A 14,895-nucleotide genomic window follows, 5' to 3' on the forward strand; every position below is an offset into this window, starting at 1 on the left:
GGAGGGACTCTCAAGTGATGTGTTTTGTCAACGCGGTAAATGGGGTGAAAGACTGCAGCAGGTTTGATCTGCAGCATCATCGACTGCTCACTTTTTAACTTCAGTCATACGACAGCGGTGCCGGTCAGGGTTGACTTGCTGGCTGTGATTCACAATGTTCAACTTACTGGACAATTTAACACATTCAATGGGATTTTAAAAGCAGAAAGAGCTGGTTATCATTGCTGATCATGAAGTAAGTCTAGTTTGTTGACATTATGACATTCAAATGAGTGTAAGGCCTCTTTTCTGTCTCTCTCCCCTGAAATGTTCAGGAAGATTTGAAAAGATCTTTTGTGGTGTACTGTCTGTACTTGAATTTCCACACAGGTGGAGTGTATTTTCTACAAATGTACTGACTGAAGAATGTCTACACAAATATGGTAAAAGCAAGCAGTTATTGGAAGTTTCACATGTGCTAGTTTGTGAGTCGACCGTTTCACTGAAACGGGTTTGGCCTTAGGTTGTGGCATTACACATAGTGAAGATGAAAATAGCACAAGTCACAATTTAATCAGTTCTGTCATAACACATGATATATTGTATATATTTTTAAGGTAATAACCCCATTCTACATAAATCAGAGATCCTCTCAGGGGGAGTTCATACAAATGGAATCCAAGCTCTCCTGTCTGTTGTCCTTCAAAGAAGACATGATTCCAGTGGAATACATCCAGCCACACTACAAGGAGTCCTACCGGCTTGCCATCTACGCTCTGGTCAGTGGGGGTACAGATGCCTACCAGGAGTACCTCAAAGCCGAACAACTCAGTGACTTTCTCTCTGAAGAGGAGGTCATCTTCATTTTGGACAATGCAGAGTTGCCAATCCCGGAGGATGAGGATTACGAAGCAGGGAAACGTAAAAGTGAAGAAAATGTCATAGCTCCCTCGACTTACTTCCCCACTGAGTCAGATGAGGAGGTTCCTGACCTTGACCTCGGCTGGCCAGAGGTCACCAATGAGAACGTGGAGACAAACATCAGCCTGCTTTTCCACCCTCCCAGACACAACACACCGACCATCAAAGAGACGATACGTAAACAAATCCAAGACGCAAGACAGGTAACGAGGCACAATAATATAATTTCCCATCAATCATTTTGCAGTGTCTGGTATTTACTGTTATGGTTTGTACAAATTCACATTCCCGGGTTTGAATTGTCTTTCTCACAGAGTAGCATTTCCCACAGCTGCACATGTTGAGATTTTTTTTAATGTTCAGTTAAATGTCTGTGGCATATCAACCGCCTAAGCCTGTCTCAACCGGTTTCAAGGTAGGCCTAGTGAAATGTTAGCTTCCCACGTCATGGCTGCTTGCCAGACTTATTGTGCTCTGAAAGGTTTCCACTTATCATCCTTACAATTGGATATGTAATTCCAGAAGGTTAAAAAAGGGTGTGTGCGGATAACAAAAGTCATTGTTACTTCTCAAAACAGCACATACTGTGCTGTACAGACAGTGCCCTTTGGAATACCGCAATTACTCAATGTTGGCGAAGCTACTCTGAAAATATAGTTTACCCGAGCTACCAATTACTTCACACTGGAAGAAGTTAAGCTACACTGAAGCAATCTTTAAGAAAAATATAGTTTATTTATCTAAAGTTACTGTGAAAAAGTAGTTCACTACTTTGTGAAAAAGGATCATATATACATCTGAAATGTCATTGATGCCAAATTGCAAGAACAGATTGCTCTGGAGTCAGACGTGTAATTTAGCCTATTAAACACAAAAAGTGAGAATAGGGCAGTGCTGATGCAGAAAAGGAAATGAAATTCTTGCCTACTTCACCCAAGTTTTATTTTTAGAAAAAAAGTAGTGTATAGTTCCACACCACTACATTGCAAAACAATGCAATTAACTACTGAAAATGTTTGAATTTAGTTCAACTACCACCAAGCTACTGAAAAACTGTAATCAAATTACTAGTTGAACTACATGTAGTTCACTACTCCCCAACACAGCAATTACTACACAGAAAAATACATGAGGCACCGTTTCAGATTTGGTGACCAAGTTCTGAGACTTCTACTTTCAATAAACCTCTGCTGTTCCCACAACTGATAATGAAGCGTATTCTTCTTTCCTTTCTATTCTAGGTTATTGCTATAGCGATGGATGTCTTCACTGACGTTGATATTTTGACGGAGATTGTCAATGCGACTACGAGGGGAGTGATGGTCTACATACTTCTTGATGACTTCCAATTCAAAAGCTTTCTGAATATGGCTAAGAGCGCAGGTGTCCAAATCCAAGAGCTCAAGGTAAGGAATTGTATTTGAAATACTTCGCCAAAATGTAAATGAACTATAACAAAAACTTCTGCTTCGTCCAATGAAATACCACAATTTTTCGACACATAATTTGTGTATCCCATTACACTGTGTGTATAAAAAAAATAGGAAGACCTTCCTAATATTGAGTTGCACACCCTTTTGCCCTCAATTAGTCAGGGCATGGACTCTACAAGGTGTCGAAAGCGTACCACAGGGATGTTGGCCCATGTTGACTCGCATGCCTCCCACAGTTAAAGTCAAGATGACTGGATGTCCTTTGGGCGGTGGACAATTCTTGATACGTATGGGAAGTGGTTGAGCTAAAAAAAAATCCAGCAGCATTGCAGTTCTTGACACACTTAAACCAGTGTGCCTGGCAACTACTACCATACCCTTTTCAAATGCACTTAAGTAGTTTGCCTTGCCTGTTCATCCTCTGAATGGCACACATACAGTACAAAATCAATGTCTCAATTGTCCCAAAGCTTAAAAATCCTTCTTTAACCTGTCTCCTTTCCTTCAATCCTACACTGATTGAAGTGGATTTAACAAGTGACATCAATAAGGGATCATGGCCTTCACCCAGATTCATCTTGTCAGTCTATGTCATGGAAAGGGCAGGCGTTCCTAATGTTTTCTACACTCAGCATATATTCACAAAGGAACTTAAAGTCCTGATTAAATTGTATTTATCTGATTTATTTAACCTTTATTTTATCAGGGCGTCATACAGAGACCAAGGTCTCTTTCAATGCATAGCAGGAGTTTGTCAGTGGCATGACCTTTTAACTATTGGCAGGAGTCTTCGCGCATTAGCAATGACATTTGCTCCACACCCTTGGTGGAAATGCAGTAGTCATTTCCCCTGAAGCATCATCAGTGTATTAACATGCTGGATGTCATCAGCGGGTTTATTTCATGGCGTTTATGGTGCAGTGCCAGGCTTGTTCCTGTTGCAAAGTGTCTTTACCCTTTGTCTCAAATGGATAGATCGAGAACTTGTTTTTGAGCAAAACCAACGTTTCCCGATGAAAGATGAAATGTGTTTGCTATCTCGCTGTAACGCTTAATCATTCCAAACCAAATTTCTGGTTGGCCTCCTGTCAATGGTTTTGGGGATGGTTGTCACAAGTTTGTTAAGGTTAGAGTTGTAGTAGTGTGTGTGTGTGTGTGTGTGTGTGTGTGTGTGTGTGTGTGTGTGTGTGTGTGTGTGTGTGTGTGTGTGTGTGTGTGTGTGTGTGTGTGTGTGTGTGCGAAAAATTCTTCTGTCTTGTTCAGAACCTGCGAGTTCGGACAGTGAAAGGACAGCAGTACATGTGTCGATCTGGAGCAAAGTTCCATGGATCTTTGGAGCAGAGGTTTCTTTTGGTGGACTGCAAAACAGTGTTGTACGGCACATACAGGTATGTCTAACCTAGTACAACCAACTCTGTCCACTCTATTGCATTTCAAACATAAATCTGTTCACAAACTCTTCCTTATTCTTGTTAAATACAGTATGTTAAATATAGTATTATACATTACACAGCATACTAACATTTTCTAAAGTATTCATGGAGTTTCATATATAACTAACCGGATGACTGCATTTATTTATTATAATACCTTTCTTTTGATCTCCCTTTTCTCCAGCTTCATGTGGTCCTTTGAGAAGATCAACCTCAGCATGGTCCTGGTGGTCACAGGGCAGCTGGTGGGCTCCTACGACGAGGAGTTCAGACGTCTGTTCGCCCGATCCACTCTTCCCACCACTCTCTCTCAGGAGAGAGACTCCCAGAAAGAGCCGGCTACGTCCACATACGACCCTTATTCTGGTCGGCACTTCGGGAGCAGACTCTCGCTTGACCAGATTCACATGCGATCCCATGGGAGACAGCTTGGCTTGATGAGCTCTACCGGTCAACAGAAGGACGATCGATACAACAATGGACAGATGGTCAAAAGAGGACTGAGCTTTCAGGACAGACTGAATCAATCGCACTGCACAGATATGGTGAAACTTGTGAGGGGACACAGCTACGCCGGAGAGCTGCCGCGGAGAGGGAATTCCACAACTCACTTGAGGAATGTAAGAGATGAAGCTGGCGGCGCTCACGGTGCCCCTGAGAGAGGCAGATGCAGCGAGGATCTACTGTTACCAGGCAGGATGAATCATTACACGCAGAAGAGGTACGGCATTGACCAACAGCATCTACTCCCTTACAGCAGTGAGAACTCTCTTAACAGGTGGAAAATCGACTCGTACCTCAATAACAGTGATGCGACCCTAGGGGAGCCAGTTGATAATCTGCATCTGCCTGACAGCACTCAGAACCCAAACACATCATCCCGGATGAGAACATCAGTCCTCTTCAACAGCCGTCTGGCAGAGCAGTCTGAAACTCCTAACTATATGTCTGAGCACTCTGTGACATCTCCACAAGGCAGTCTATGGATGCTATCTCCACAGGGCAGTCTAAGAGTGACATCTCCACAGGGCAGTCTAGGTGGCCTAAGCAACTTCCAAACCCAACTGACCCCTGCTAGATTGAGGGAGAGTCAGACGAGACTGGAAGAGATCAGACGGAAAAGGCTCAGTTTACATGAGTATGAGGAACCTGGCAGCAACTTAAGGCCAGGGCAGAGCCAGGATTCTCTCCAGCTGTCTATTTTCTCTACTCTGGAAAGAACTAAAGGAAGGTCGTCAGAGAGAGGCCTGGATAAAAGGCACAGTGCGGCAGAGCTTGCAGGCAGCTCAGAACACAGTTCTATTCAAGGACCTTCCAGCCGCAGAGAGGAACTCAACCCAGGAGGTCAACAGGAAGAGGAAAACAGAGTTGAAGACCAAAAATGTAAACTAACCAACTTTAGTGATGCGCAAAAGTCTGTCTCACAATACGATATCACGACCAAGACAGAGAGGAATCCTCTTGATGACTGGCAAGAGCCTCTCTCCAGGACGATGTCGGCAGCCCAACTGGGAATACAACTAAAGGAACCTTTTCTCAAGCCCTCCAACTTCAGACCAGTTGGACTTAATGTGGAGAGCTCTAAAGCACTAACATCTTTGATTGGAATACCAGAGGAGAAGGAGGGCCCCACCAGGAAGAGTCATGGCTCCGCTGACCAGCTGGCCAACAGCTCTGACTTGGTGCTCTCCGCAGACAAAGAGGAAACATGCCAAAGTGCGAATCCATTGAAACCCAGAACTTCAGTGGAATCAATAATGAATATAGTGCATGCCAATGTTTCAGTGGAGAAAATGGTGGAGAAAACGTCACACAAAGAAGAAGGAGCAGAACTCCAAAGGCAGAATTCATTCAGATCCACAATTCAAAGGATAGGTTCAGTAAGATCAAAGCATTCAGTGCAGGCTGACATTTCCGCAGAGCAGAGAACCATCTCAGATCCTCCTGGAAAACCGTCAGCTGTGCGACTTACTACATCACCCAAAGGTCATTCTCCAAGCCCGTCCAGGTCATCACACATTGCGGCTGACACTGAAACCGAAAAGGAACAACTATATAATTCTCCCAGCCCAGCAGGTAAATCCTCATCTCCTGGGTTAACGACTAGCTGGGTTAGAAGGAGCTTTAGAAAGAAATGTGTACCGGACCAGGACTCCCTGAGCTCCACAAACACTGTGGAGAGTCAAGCATCAATTCATTCAGACACCGGGCGGAAACGAGCGTATAGCCGGTTTGAGAGTTTTGTTTCATTTGACAACAAGCCTTCTGATAAACCGACAACAGCTACTACGAACCGATATGACTCCGACAAACACGGGAGTTTGTTTGTGAGACATCCCCCTGTTAGTTCCATGCACCGCTATCAGACTGAAACAACTCCCAATGAAAATAAGCTTGGTCGATTCATACAACGGGTGGGGAATCTCATCAGCAAGAAGTGAATGTGTCAATGTTGTCTACGATCAAGGCAATAACAGCACTGTTCTATGACAGGGTTTGTATTGTAAATTAGACTGTTAAGTCTTAAGGGAATTTGCATGTGTTTTTTTTGCACTGGTTATGGGATACATTTTATTGTACAAATTGTTATATGTTGGAATGTTCTAATATGGCAATTGTGCTAATTCTGATAAAGCAATATCATTTTTATGCCTTACTTGTGAAATGGTCAGTTAGATTTTCCCTTAGTTGTCAATTGAATACCCCAAATGTGAGTATATTACTGTCCTTTGTTTTGAGTTCATAGTAGACATTTCGTTTTAAAAAGTGCATACATGCATATGAAAATAATTGCTTCAATATAAGGTACCCTGCGTTGTGTGTTCGGCTATACATGTAAAATAGGTTTCAATGTCAGTATTCAGTGTGAAGTGGGCCTTTCATACGTTTTCCCATGGCACTGTAATAGGTTGAGAATGTTATTTATGTTTGCGTATGACATTTATGACAGCTATCTACTGTAAGGCATCATAATTCAAGACCCAAAACCCCATATGTTTCCTACTCTCTTTTGAAAGAAATCTGATTAAATGTGATAATTCATTTTCAATTCATTTGGGTCCTGCACACAGATGTTGATATTTCAATCATGTTTTTATTGTTGTCTGTCAAATATGGAATAAAAAAAGATACATGTTGAAAGAAAGCATTTGTGTGAATTCGATCAATCCATTTGTTTAACAGGAATCCGACTGTACAACATTGAGTACTTCTATATGAAATATTCCAGACATTTGTTCCTCTCTGCATCCAATTCTTCAGTCTCAATCTCAAATTGCTTCAGAGCAATAAAATACTGCACAAATGGTTCTCCCAGCGCTCCGCGAATCACATGGTCTTCGCTCAAAGCCACCAGAGCGTCTTCCAGCTTCACAGGGATGGAAAACTGCTGTTTCCCCAGCTGGGTGTGGGTGGAGGCCCTGGTCAGACCCGTCTCAGCAGCCAGGTTGCGTTTGATACCGTCCAGTCCTGCCGCCACGGTGGCCGCCAGCACCACGTATGGGTTAGCCATGGCCGAGCCCAGCTTGTTGTCGATATGCATCTCCCGCCCGCCATGGCATTTTACATTGAAGGCGCTGCTGTTGTCGTTGTAGCCGTAGGTGGCGTAGAGCACGTTGTGCTTGGGGTCTTTAACCTTCTTGGCGATGTGGCTGCGGCAGCTCAGCCCAGGGGAGAGCAGGCAGCTCAGGGCGGCCGAGTGGCTCAGGAGCCCCGCAAGCCACTTCCTGCCAATCTCCGACAGCTCCCCTCCGCCATGGTCCCCGGTGTGGAAGAGACTACGGCGGCCGTTGGCGTCCCAGAGAGAGTGGGAAAGCACCCCGGCATTGTACAGGCTGTCGTCGGTGAAGAAGCTGGCGATGTAGCTGTGTTTCCTCGCCATCTCTTTGATGCCGGTACGGAACGTGAAGGCGGTGTCGGCGGCCGCGATGCCAAACTCCGGCCTCAGGTTGATCTCCATCTGGCCGGGCACCATGGCTGAGGCCAAACTGTCCACGTCGGCCCCCATGCAGTACATCCCATTCACCAGCTGCTGGAAGAAGGGCAGGTCGTGGTTGCTGGCCAGGGTGGTGGCGGGGAACAGAATGGTCTTGGGACCCACCCTGTCGGGTGCTCCCAGGACACAGCACTCGTAGGTGAAGGAGGAGTACAGGGAGAAACCCATGCTCTGGAGCTGCCCCATCAGCTGCTTGGCAATGAGGCGGGGTGCGGTGCGCAGGGGGCTGCCGGTTATCATGCAGGGGTCACAGATGACCCGGGCCGTCTGCTCAGCCCAGGGCAGCACCTTGAAGGTCGACAGGTCTGGGATAAGCAGCACGTCGCTGCTGAAGTTGGCAGGGTTGTTGGCGTGGTCCACCTCACAGCTCTTAGGGCTCAGGGTCAGCTCTAGGTAGCTTCTTGGCATCGGCACCCCGTACATTGCTTTCTCCTGTAAAGATTTAAAATAAATTTACATCATGGGATTTTTCCTATAGGCAAGCATAACCATTGAGCAACCATTTAAACAAATAGCATTATAACATTGTGGGTTGTCTCAATACACTATATCTAGTATGTTTCAGGATGTTTGTGTACTGTGTGTGAGATGATTACATGAAAGAAGCGGACTGGCACTGTCTTAGACCTGGACACCCCATGGAGATCCGTGGCCTCGAAGCGGACAAAGTTGATATTCTCCCGGACAATCTGCTGCTTGATGTGCTCCATGGCTAAGAAGCTCTGAGTCCCAGACTTATCCATGTTGTCTTTACTGTTATCTATGAGAACAAGAGCCAAAAGCAACTATCATGTCTGTAAAAAAAGATGTTCGCCCGTGATGGAACTACTGTATTAGCTACAAGTTTATAAAAAAAAATGTAATAAAAGCTTTTTGATAAAACTAATCCCAAACCAGACTGACCTGTTTGTGAGTTCCAGGTCTCTCCACAGTTGGCACTACTGTTCTCGAACGTGGACGACCGAACTCCGGATTGCCTGTTTGCTCCAGTCACATCTGACGAGTCCATCCCGGAGCCAAGCTGGAGGGAGCTGCTGTCCCTGGACCTGGTGGACACCCTCCTGGAAGCATCAGAGTTGGGCTTGAAAGTGGTGAAGGAGGACTGGGACTCCAGACGTCCATCTCCTCTGTTGGACCCATGCAGGTTGGTCCCATGCAGGTAGGTGTAAGGGGCTGGGCTTCCAGGACGCCTCCCCTCCTCCTTCCCCCGGGCACCAAGCATGGAACTATCCTTCAGGATACTCTTCAACTCATCCATGGTCTGTCGGGAGACCCCCACCTCGCTGTTGGACGCCCTTTGGCTGTAGGTGCAACCCTCTCTGGACCACTCCACCCTGGAGGGAGGGCCCTCATCCTGCCTGGGCCGGTCCCTCTCTGGAGAACCAGAGGGCCTGTGGGAGTGGGTAGAGGGGCTGATAGAGATGATGGTGGGGTTGTTTTCTGAGGGTCTGGGGCTGCTCACGTAGTCGGAGTGGTGGACTATGGACGGCCCCCCTCTGTCCCAGTCCACTGGGGCCACGTGTTTCCCACTCACCTTCACTCCCTTTTTCTTGCCCAGGCTCATTCCACTGCCATCTACCTGGTCTCTGAGCTTACTTGAGCCCTCCTGGAAACACCACCCAACCACCAAAAATATACAGTATTTTAAGTACTTTTTAAAATATAGTTATTATATAGTTATTAATAAACATATATATTTATGTTATGTTAATATATATACACATTTTAATACTTACAACAAATAGATTACAATGAAATGAACCATGCATTTGTTACACCATATTAAAACAAAAGGAATGGAAATGAACACTTTTTTTTACCATTTTCTTTTTCAATAGTGATGTTCTTTAATATTATTCAGTTCAGTTACCATTAATGAGCAAAAAAACAACAACAACGTTGTGTCCAAATTCAAAACACCATACTGGGATTTACAGATCTGAAAAATATAAAAGAGCTAGAGATGTTACCTCGAGAACGAGATCCTCTGAGTCATGTATTCCTTTCATACTCATTTGTGAGTTTTGACCTGAGATTTGAGTGCCTTCATTTGAAACCAGAGCTATGCTCGCACATTTCTTTTATGGACAATTGGCACAATGGTGATGGATTGGAAAATTCTCTCACCGCACCCATGAGCGCTCCTGTTGGACACTGGTATCCACTGACAACTGGTAGAAACTGAAACACGTCTGCTTTCACCCCAGTGGCTATTAACATCCACGATTCAATATCCCTCTTTGTGTCAATGGAAAGGGAGGTGGAGACAAAAACACACAGCTCAGCTATTTTGTTTGTGCCTCCAATCATGACACTCAGGCAGTTTCTAGAAAGATGCATTTTGTTCAAAAGTACTTTTTCTAGAATAATGAGAAACATTAACATATTTATCAGGCATCTATAATTGATGTTGTAACTCTAACTTTTTGCTGATATAAACTCTTTGATGGTAAAGAATTAGGCTACTGGCTGTATTAAATAAAACTAGATTTGGCTTCACAAAACCTTTATATCAAGACTGGGACCAAATATGTTCTCTTTTCTATAATAATTTCTATAGTGAGATGAATTTATATTTAGATTAACTTGGGCAACATTGGCATAGGACCTAGATTGAATTTAGTGCTCATCCAGGACACTGTATCAACTTGATAACATCTTAATTACAATATTATTAAGAACAACTATACTACTATATTATATCCAAAAATACTTTTCACTGAAATACCTAATAAGATAAATGTTTTAGTAATATAGACCGCAGTACAGCATAGCCTAGCTATAGCCTACTTATAAATACCTACAAAACAGTGCATTTTACCTGCTAAGATGTGTGCATCATGATGTTTACAATTCCGGTTACTCAACTTTTGAAAGAATAGCCTATTTGTTGCCACATAGGCCTAACAGGGCCTAAATTATGGTTGTCACTAGCTTCTATGAGAAGGACGCTATTCCAGCCCGCAAATCGGATGTGAGCATTCCTGCATCTGCAGGAAGCCCTCTTTATACTTCTATTCGTCCATTTTTAAACTATAGTCTCAGTCAGTATTCAAGTAATAATAAGGAATTCCCCTCGACCACGCTCACAAATTGAGATAAACCAACATTATGTCCTATTGACACCCATTGTAAAAGAGCCAACACCCCCCAAAAAAAAATGCACTGTCATGTTAACAAGCAACATGTCCCAAAAACAGGACATGTCAAAGTAAAATGGACAATATGGAATGGACAATGTGTTGTCCTGGAGTTCCACCCCATTGTCATGATCAGAGGTTTCAAGTTTGTATCCGTAAACTGTCCGGACCAGACGTCTTTTTTGGTGTTTTACAAATGGTAGGTTTGCCACATATTTTATTTTATTATTATTATTTATTTCACCTTTATTTAACCAGGTAGGCAAGTTGAGAACAAGTTCTCATTTACAATTGCGACCTGGCCAAGATAAAGCAAAGCAGTTCGACACATACAACAACACAGAGTTACACAGGGAGTAAAACAAACATACAGTCAATAATAGAGGAGAAACAAGTCTATATACGATGTGAGCAAATGAGGTGAGATAAGGTTAGGTAAAGGCAAAAAAAGGCAAAAAAAAGGCCATGGTGGCAAAGTAAATACAATATAGCAAGTAAAACACTGGAATGGTAGATTTGCAGTGGAAGAATGTGCAAAGTAGAAATAAAAATAATGGGGTGCAAAGGAGCAAAATAAATAAATAAATACAATAAATACAGTAGAAAGAAAGAGGTAGTTGTTTGGGCTAAATTATAGATGGGCTATGTACAGGTGCAGTAATCTGTGAGCTGCTCTGTCAGCTGGTGCTTAAAGCTAGTGAGGGAGATTAGTGTTTCCAGTTTCAGAGATTTTTGTAGTTTGTTCCAGTCATTGGCAGCAGAGAACTGGAAGGAGAGGCGGCCAAAGAAATAATTAGTTTTGGGGGTGAGGGCGTGCTACAGGTGGGTGATGCTATGGTGACCAGCGAGCTGAGATAAGGGGGACTTTACCTAGCAGGGTCTTGTAGATGACCTGGAGCCAATGGGTTTGGCAATGAGTATGAAGCGAGGGCCAGCCAACAAGAGCGTACAGGTCGCAATGGTGGGTAGTATATGGGGCTTTGGTGACAAAACAGATGGCACTGTGATAGACTGCATCCAATTTGTTGAGTAGGGTATTGGAGGCTATTTTGTAAATGACATCGCCGAAGTCGAGGATTGGTAGGATGGTCAGTTTTACAAGGGTATGTTTGGCAGCATGAGTGAAGGATGCTTTGTTGCAAAATAAGAAGCCAATTCTAGATTTCATTTTGGATTGGAGATGTTTGATGTGGGTCTGGAAGGAGAGTTTACAGTCTAACCAGACACCTAGGTATTTGTAGTTGAGTTGTCCACGTATTCTAAGTTAGAGCCGTCCAGAGTAGTGATGTTGGACAGGCGGGCAGGTGCAGGCAGCGATCGGTTGAAGAGCATGCATTTAGTTTTACTTGTATTTAAGATCAATTGGAGGCCACGGAAGGAGAATTGTATGGCATTGAAGCTTGCCTGGAGGGTTGTTTACACAGTCCAAAGAAGCGCCAGAAGTATACAGAATGGTGTCGTCTGCGTAGAGGTGGATCAAAGACTCACCAGCAGCAAGAGCGACATCATTGATGTATACAGAGAAGAGAGTTGGTCCAAGAAATTAACCCTGTGGCACCCCCACAGAGACTGCTAGAGGTCCGGACAACAGACCCTCCGATTTGACACACTGAACTCTATCAGAGAAGTAGTTGGTGAACCAGGCGAGGAAATCATTTGAGAAACCAAGCCTGTCGAGTCTGCCGATGAGGATGTGGTGATTGACAGAGTCGAAAGCCTTGGCCAGATCAATGAATACGGCTGCACAGTAATATTTCTTATCGATGGCGGTTAAGATATCTTTTAGGACCTTGAGCGTGGCTGAGGTGCACCCATGACCAGCTCTGAAACCAGATTGCATAGCAGAGAGGGTATGGTGAGATTCGAAATGGTCGGTAATCTGTTTGTTGACTTGGCTTTCGAAGACCTTAAAAAGGCAGGGTAGGATATATATAGGTCTGTAGCAGTTTGGGTCAAGAGTGTCCCGGCCTTTGAAGAGGGGGATGACCGCAGCTGCTTTCCAATCTTTGGGAATCTCAGATGACACGAAAGAGAGGTTGAATAGGGGTGGCAACAATTTCGGCAGATCATTTTTAGAAAGAAAGATTGTCTAGCCCGGCTGATTTGTAGGGGTCCAGATTTTGCCGCTCTTTCAGAACATCAGCTGACTGGATTTGGGAGAAGGAGAAATGGAGAATGCTTGGGCGAGATGCTGTGGGGGGTGCAGTGCTGTTGACCGGGGTAGGGGTAGCCAGGTGGAAAGCATGGCCAGCCGTAGAAAAATGCTTATTGAAATTCTCAATTATAGTGGATTTATCGGTGGTGACAGTGTTTCCTATCTTCAGTGCAGTGGGCAGCTGGGAGGAGGTGTTCTTATTCTCCATGGACTTTACAGTGTCCAAACTTTTTTGAGTTAGTGTTGCAGGAAGCAAATTTCTGCTTGAAAAAGCTAGCCTTGGCTTTTCTAACTGCCTGTGTATATTGGTTTCTAGCTTCCCTGAAAAGCTGCATATCACGGGGGCTGTTCGATGCTAATGCAGAACACCATAGGATGTTTTTGTGTTGGTTGAGGGCATTCAGGTCTGGGGAGAACCAAGGGCTATATCTGTTCCTGGTTCTAATTTTCTTGAATGGGGCATGCTTATTTAAGATGGTTAGGAAGGCATTTAAAAAAAAACAGGCATCCTCTACTGATGGGATGAGATCAATATCCTTCCAGGATACCCCGGCCAGGTCGATTAGAAAGGCCTGCTCGCTGAAGTGTTTCAAGGAGCGTTTGACAGTAATGAGTGGAGGTCGTTTGACCGCTGACCCATTACGGATGCAAGCAATGAGGCAGTGATCGCTGAGATCTTGGTTGAAGACAGCAGAGGTGTATTTAGAGGGCAAGTTGGTTAGGATGATATCTATGAAGGTGCCCGTGTTTACGGCTTTGGGGAGGTACCTGGTAGGTTCATTGATAATTTGTGTGAGATTGAGGGCATCAAGCTTAGATTGTAGGATGGCTGGGTTGTTAAGCATGTTCCAGTTTATGTCGCCTAGCAGCACGAGCTCTGAAGATAGATGGGGGGCAATCAGTTCACATATGGTGTCCAGAGCACAGCTGGGGGCAGAGAGTGGTCTATAGCAGGCGGCAACGGTGAGAGACTTGTTTTTAGAGAGGTGGATTTTTAAAAGTAGAAGTTCAAATTGTTTGGGTACAGACCTGGATATTAGGACAGAACTCTGCAGGCTATATATGCAGTAGATTGCAACACCGCCCCCTTTGGCAGTTCTATCTTGTCTGAAAATGTTGTAGTTAGGGATGAAAATTTCAGAATTTTTGGTGGTCTTCCTAAACCAGGATTCAGACACAGCTAGAACATCTGGGTTGGCAGAGTGTGCTAAAGCAGTGAATTAAACAAACTTAGGGAGGAGGCTTCTAATGTTAACATGCATGAAATCAAGGCTATTACGGTTACAGAAGTCATCAAAAGAGAGTGCCTGGGGAATAGGAGTGGAGCTAGGCACTGCAGGGCCTGGATTAACCTCTACATCACCAGAGGAAAAGAGGAGGAGTAGGATAAGGGTACGGCTAAAAGCAATGAGAATTGGTCGTCTAGAATGTCTGGAGCAGCGAGTAAAAGGAGGTTTCTGGGGGCGATGAAATAGCTTCAAGGTATAATGTACAGACAAAGGTATGGTAGGATGTGAATACAGTGGAGGTAAACATAGGTATTGAGTGATGATGAGAGAGATATTGTCTCTAGAAACATAATTGAAACCAGGAGATGTCACCGCATGTGAGGGTGGTGGAACTAATAGGTTGGATAAGGTATAATGAGCAGGACTAGAGGCTCTACAGTGAAATAAGCCAATAAACACTAACCAGAACAGCAATGGACAAGGCACATTGACATTAAGGAGAGGCATGCTTAGTCGAGTGATCAAAAGGGTCCAGTGAGTAGTGAGGTTGGTTGGGGTCACGGCGATTCAGACAGCTAGCCGGGCCATCGGTAGCAATCTAGCATAGGATG

General features: G+C 44.3%; 2 protein-coding genes across 3 annotated transcripts; one reads left to right on the forward strand and one right to left on the reverse strand.

The window, feature by feature from the left end:
* Positions 1–53: 53 nt before the first annotated feature.
* Positions 54–6,694, forward strand: LOC115103734 (protein FAM83B-like). 2 transcript variants are annotated; one of them, XM_029624628.2, is made up of 5 exons: positions 54–235; positions 597–1,103; positions 2,142–2,306; positions 3,597–3,721; positions 3,951–6,694. In XM_029624628.2, the coding sequence occupies exons 2-5, from the start codon at positions 651–653 to the stop codon at positions 6,205–6,207; spliced, it is 3,000 nt and encodes a 999-aa protein (XP_029480488.1). In that variant the 5' UTR covers positions 54–235; positions 597–650; the 3' UTR covers positions 6,208–6,694. The 2 variants fall into 2 exon arrangements, with proteins under 2 accessions (XP_029480488.1, XP_029480489.1); XM_029624629.2 differs by having other exon boundaries at positions 624–1,103.
* A 146-nt stretch (positions 6,695–6,840) lies between these two features.
* On the reverse strand, positions 6,841–9,948 carry LOC115103735 (lengsin-like). Its single transcript, XM_029624630.2, has 4 exons — positions 9,731–9,948; positions 8,664–9,366; positions 8,357–8,520; positions 6,841–8,192 (listed from the first exon to the last, which is right to left on the reverse strand). The coding sequence occupies exons 1-4, from the start codon at positions 9,773–9,775 to the stop codon at positions 6,978–6,980; spliced, it is 2,127 nt and encodes a 708-aa protein (XP_029480490.1). The 5' UTR covers positions 9,776–9,948; the 3' UTR covers positions 6,841–6,977.
* Between the last annotated feature and the right edge of the window lie 4,947 nt (positions 9,949–14,895).

This window comes from Oncorhynchus nerka, linkage group LG21 (assembly GCF_034236695.1).
Source record: "Oncorhynchus nerka isolate Pitt River linkage group LG21, Oner_Uvic_2.0, whole genome shotgun sequence".
Lineage (NCBI taxonomy): Eukaryota > Metazoa > Chordata > Actinopteri > Salmoniformes > Salmonidae > Oncorhynchus > Oncorhynchus nerka.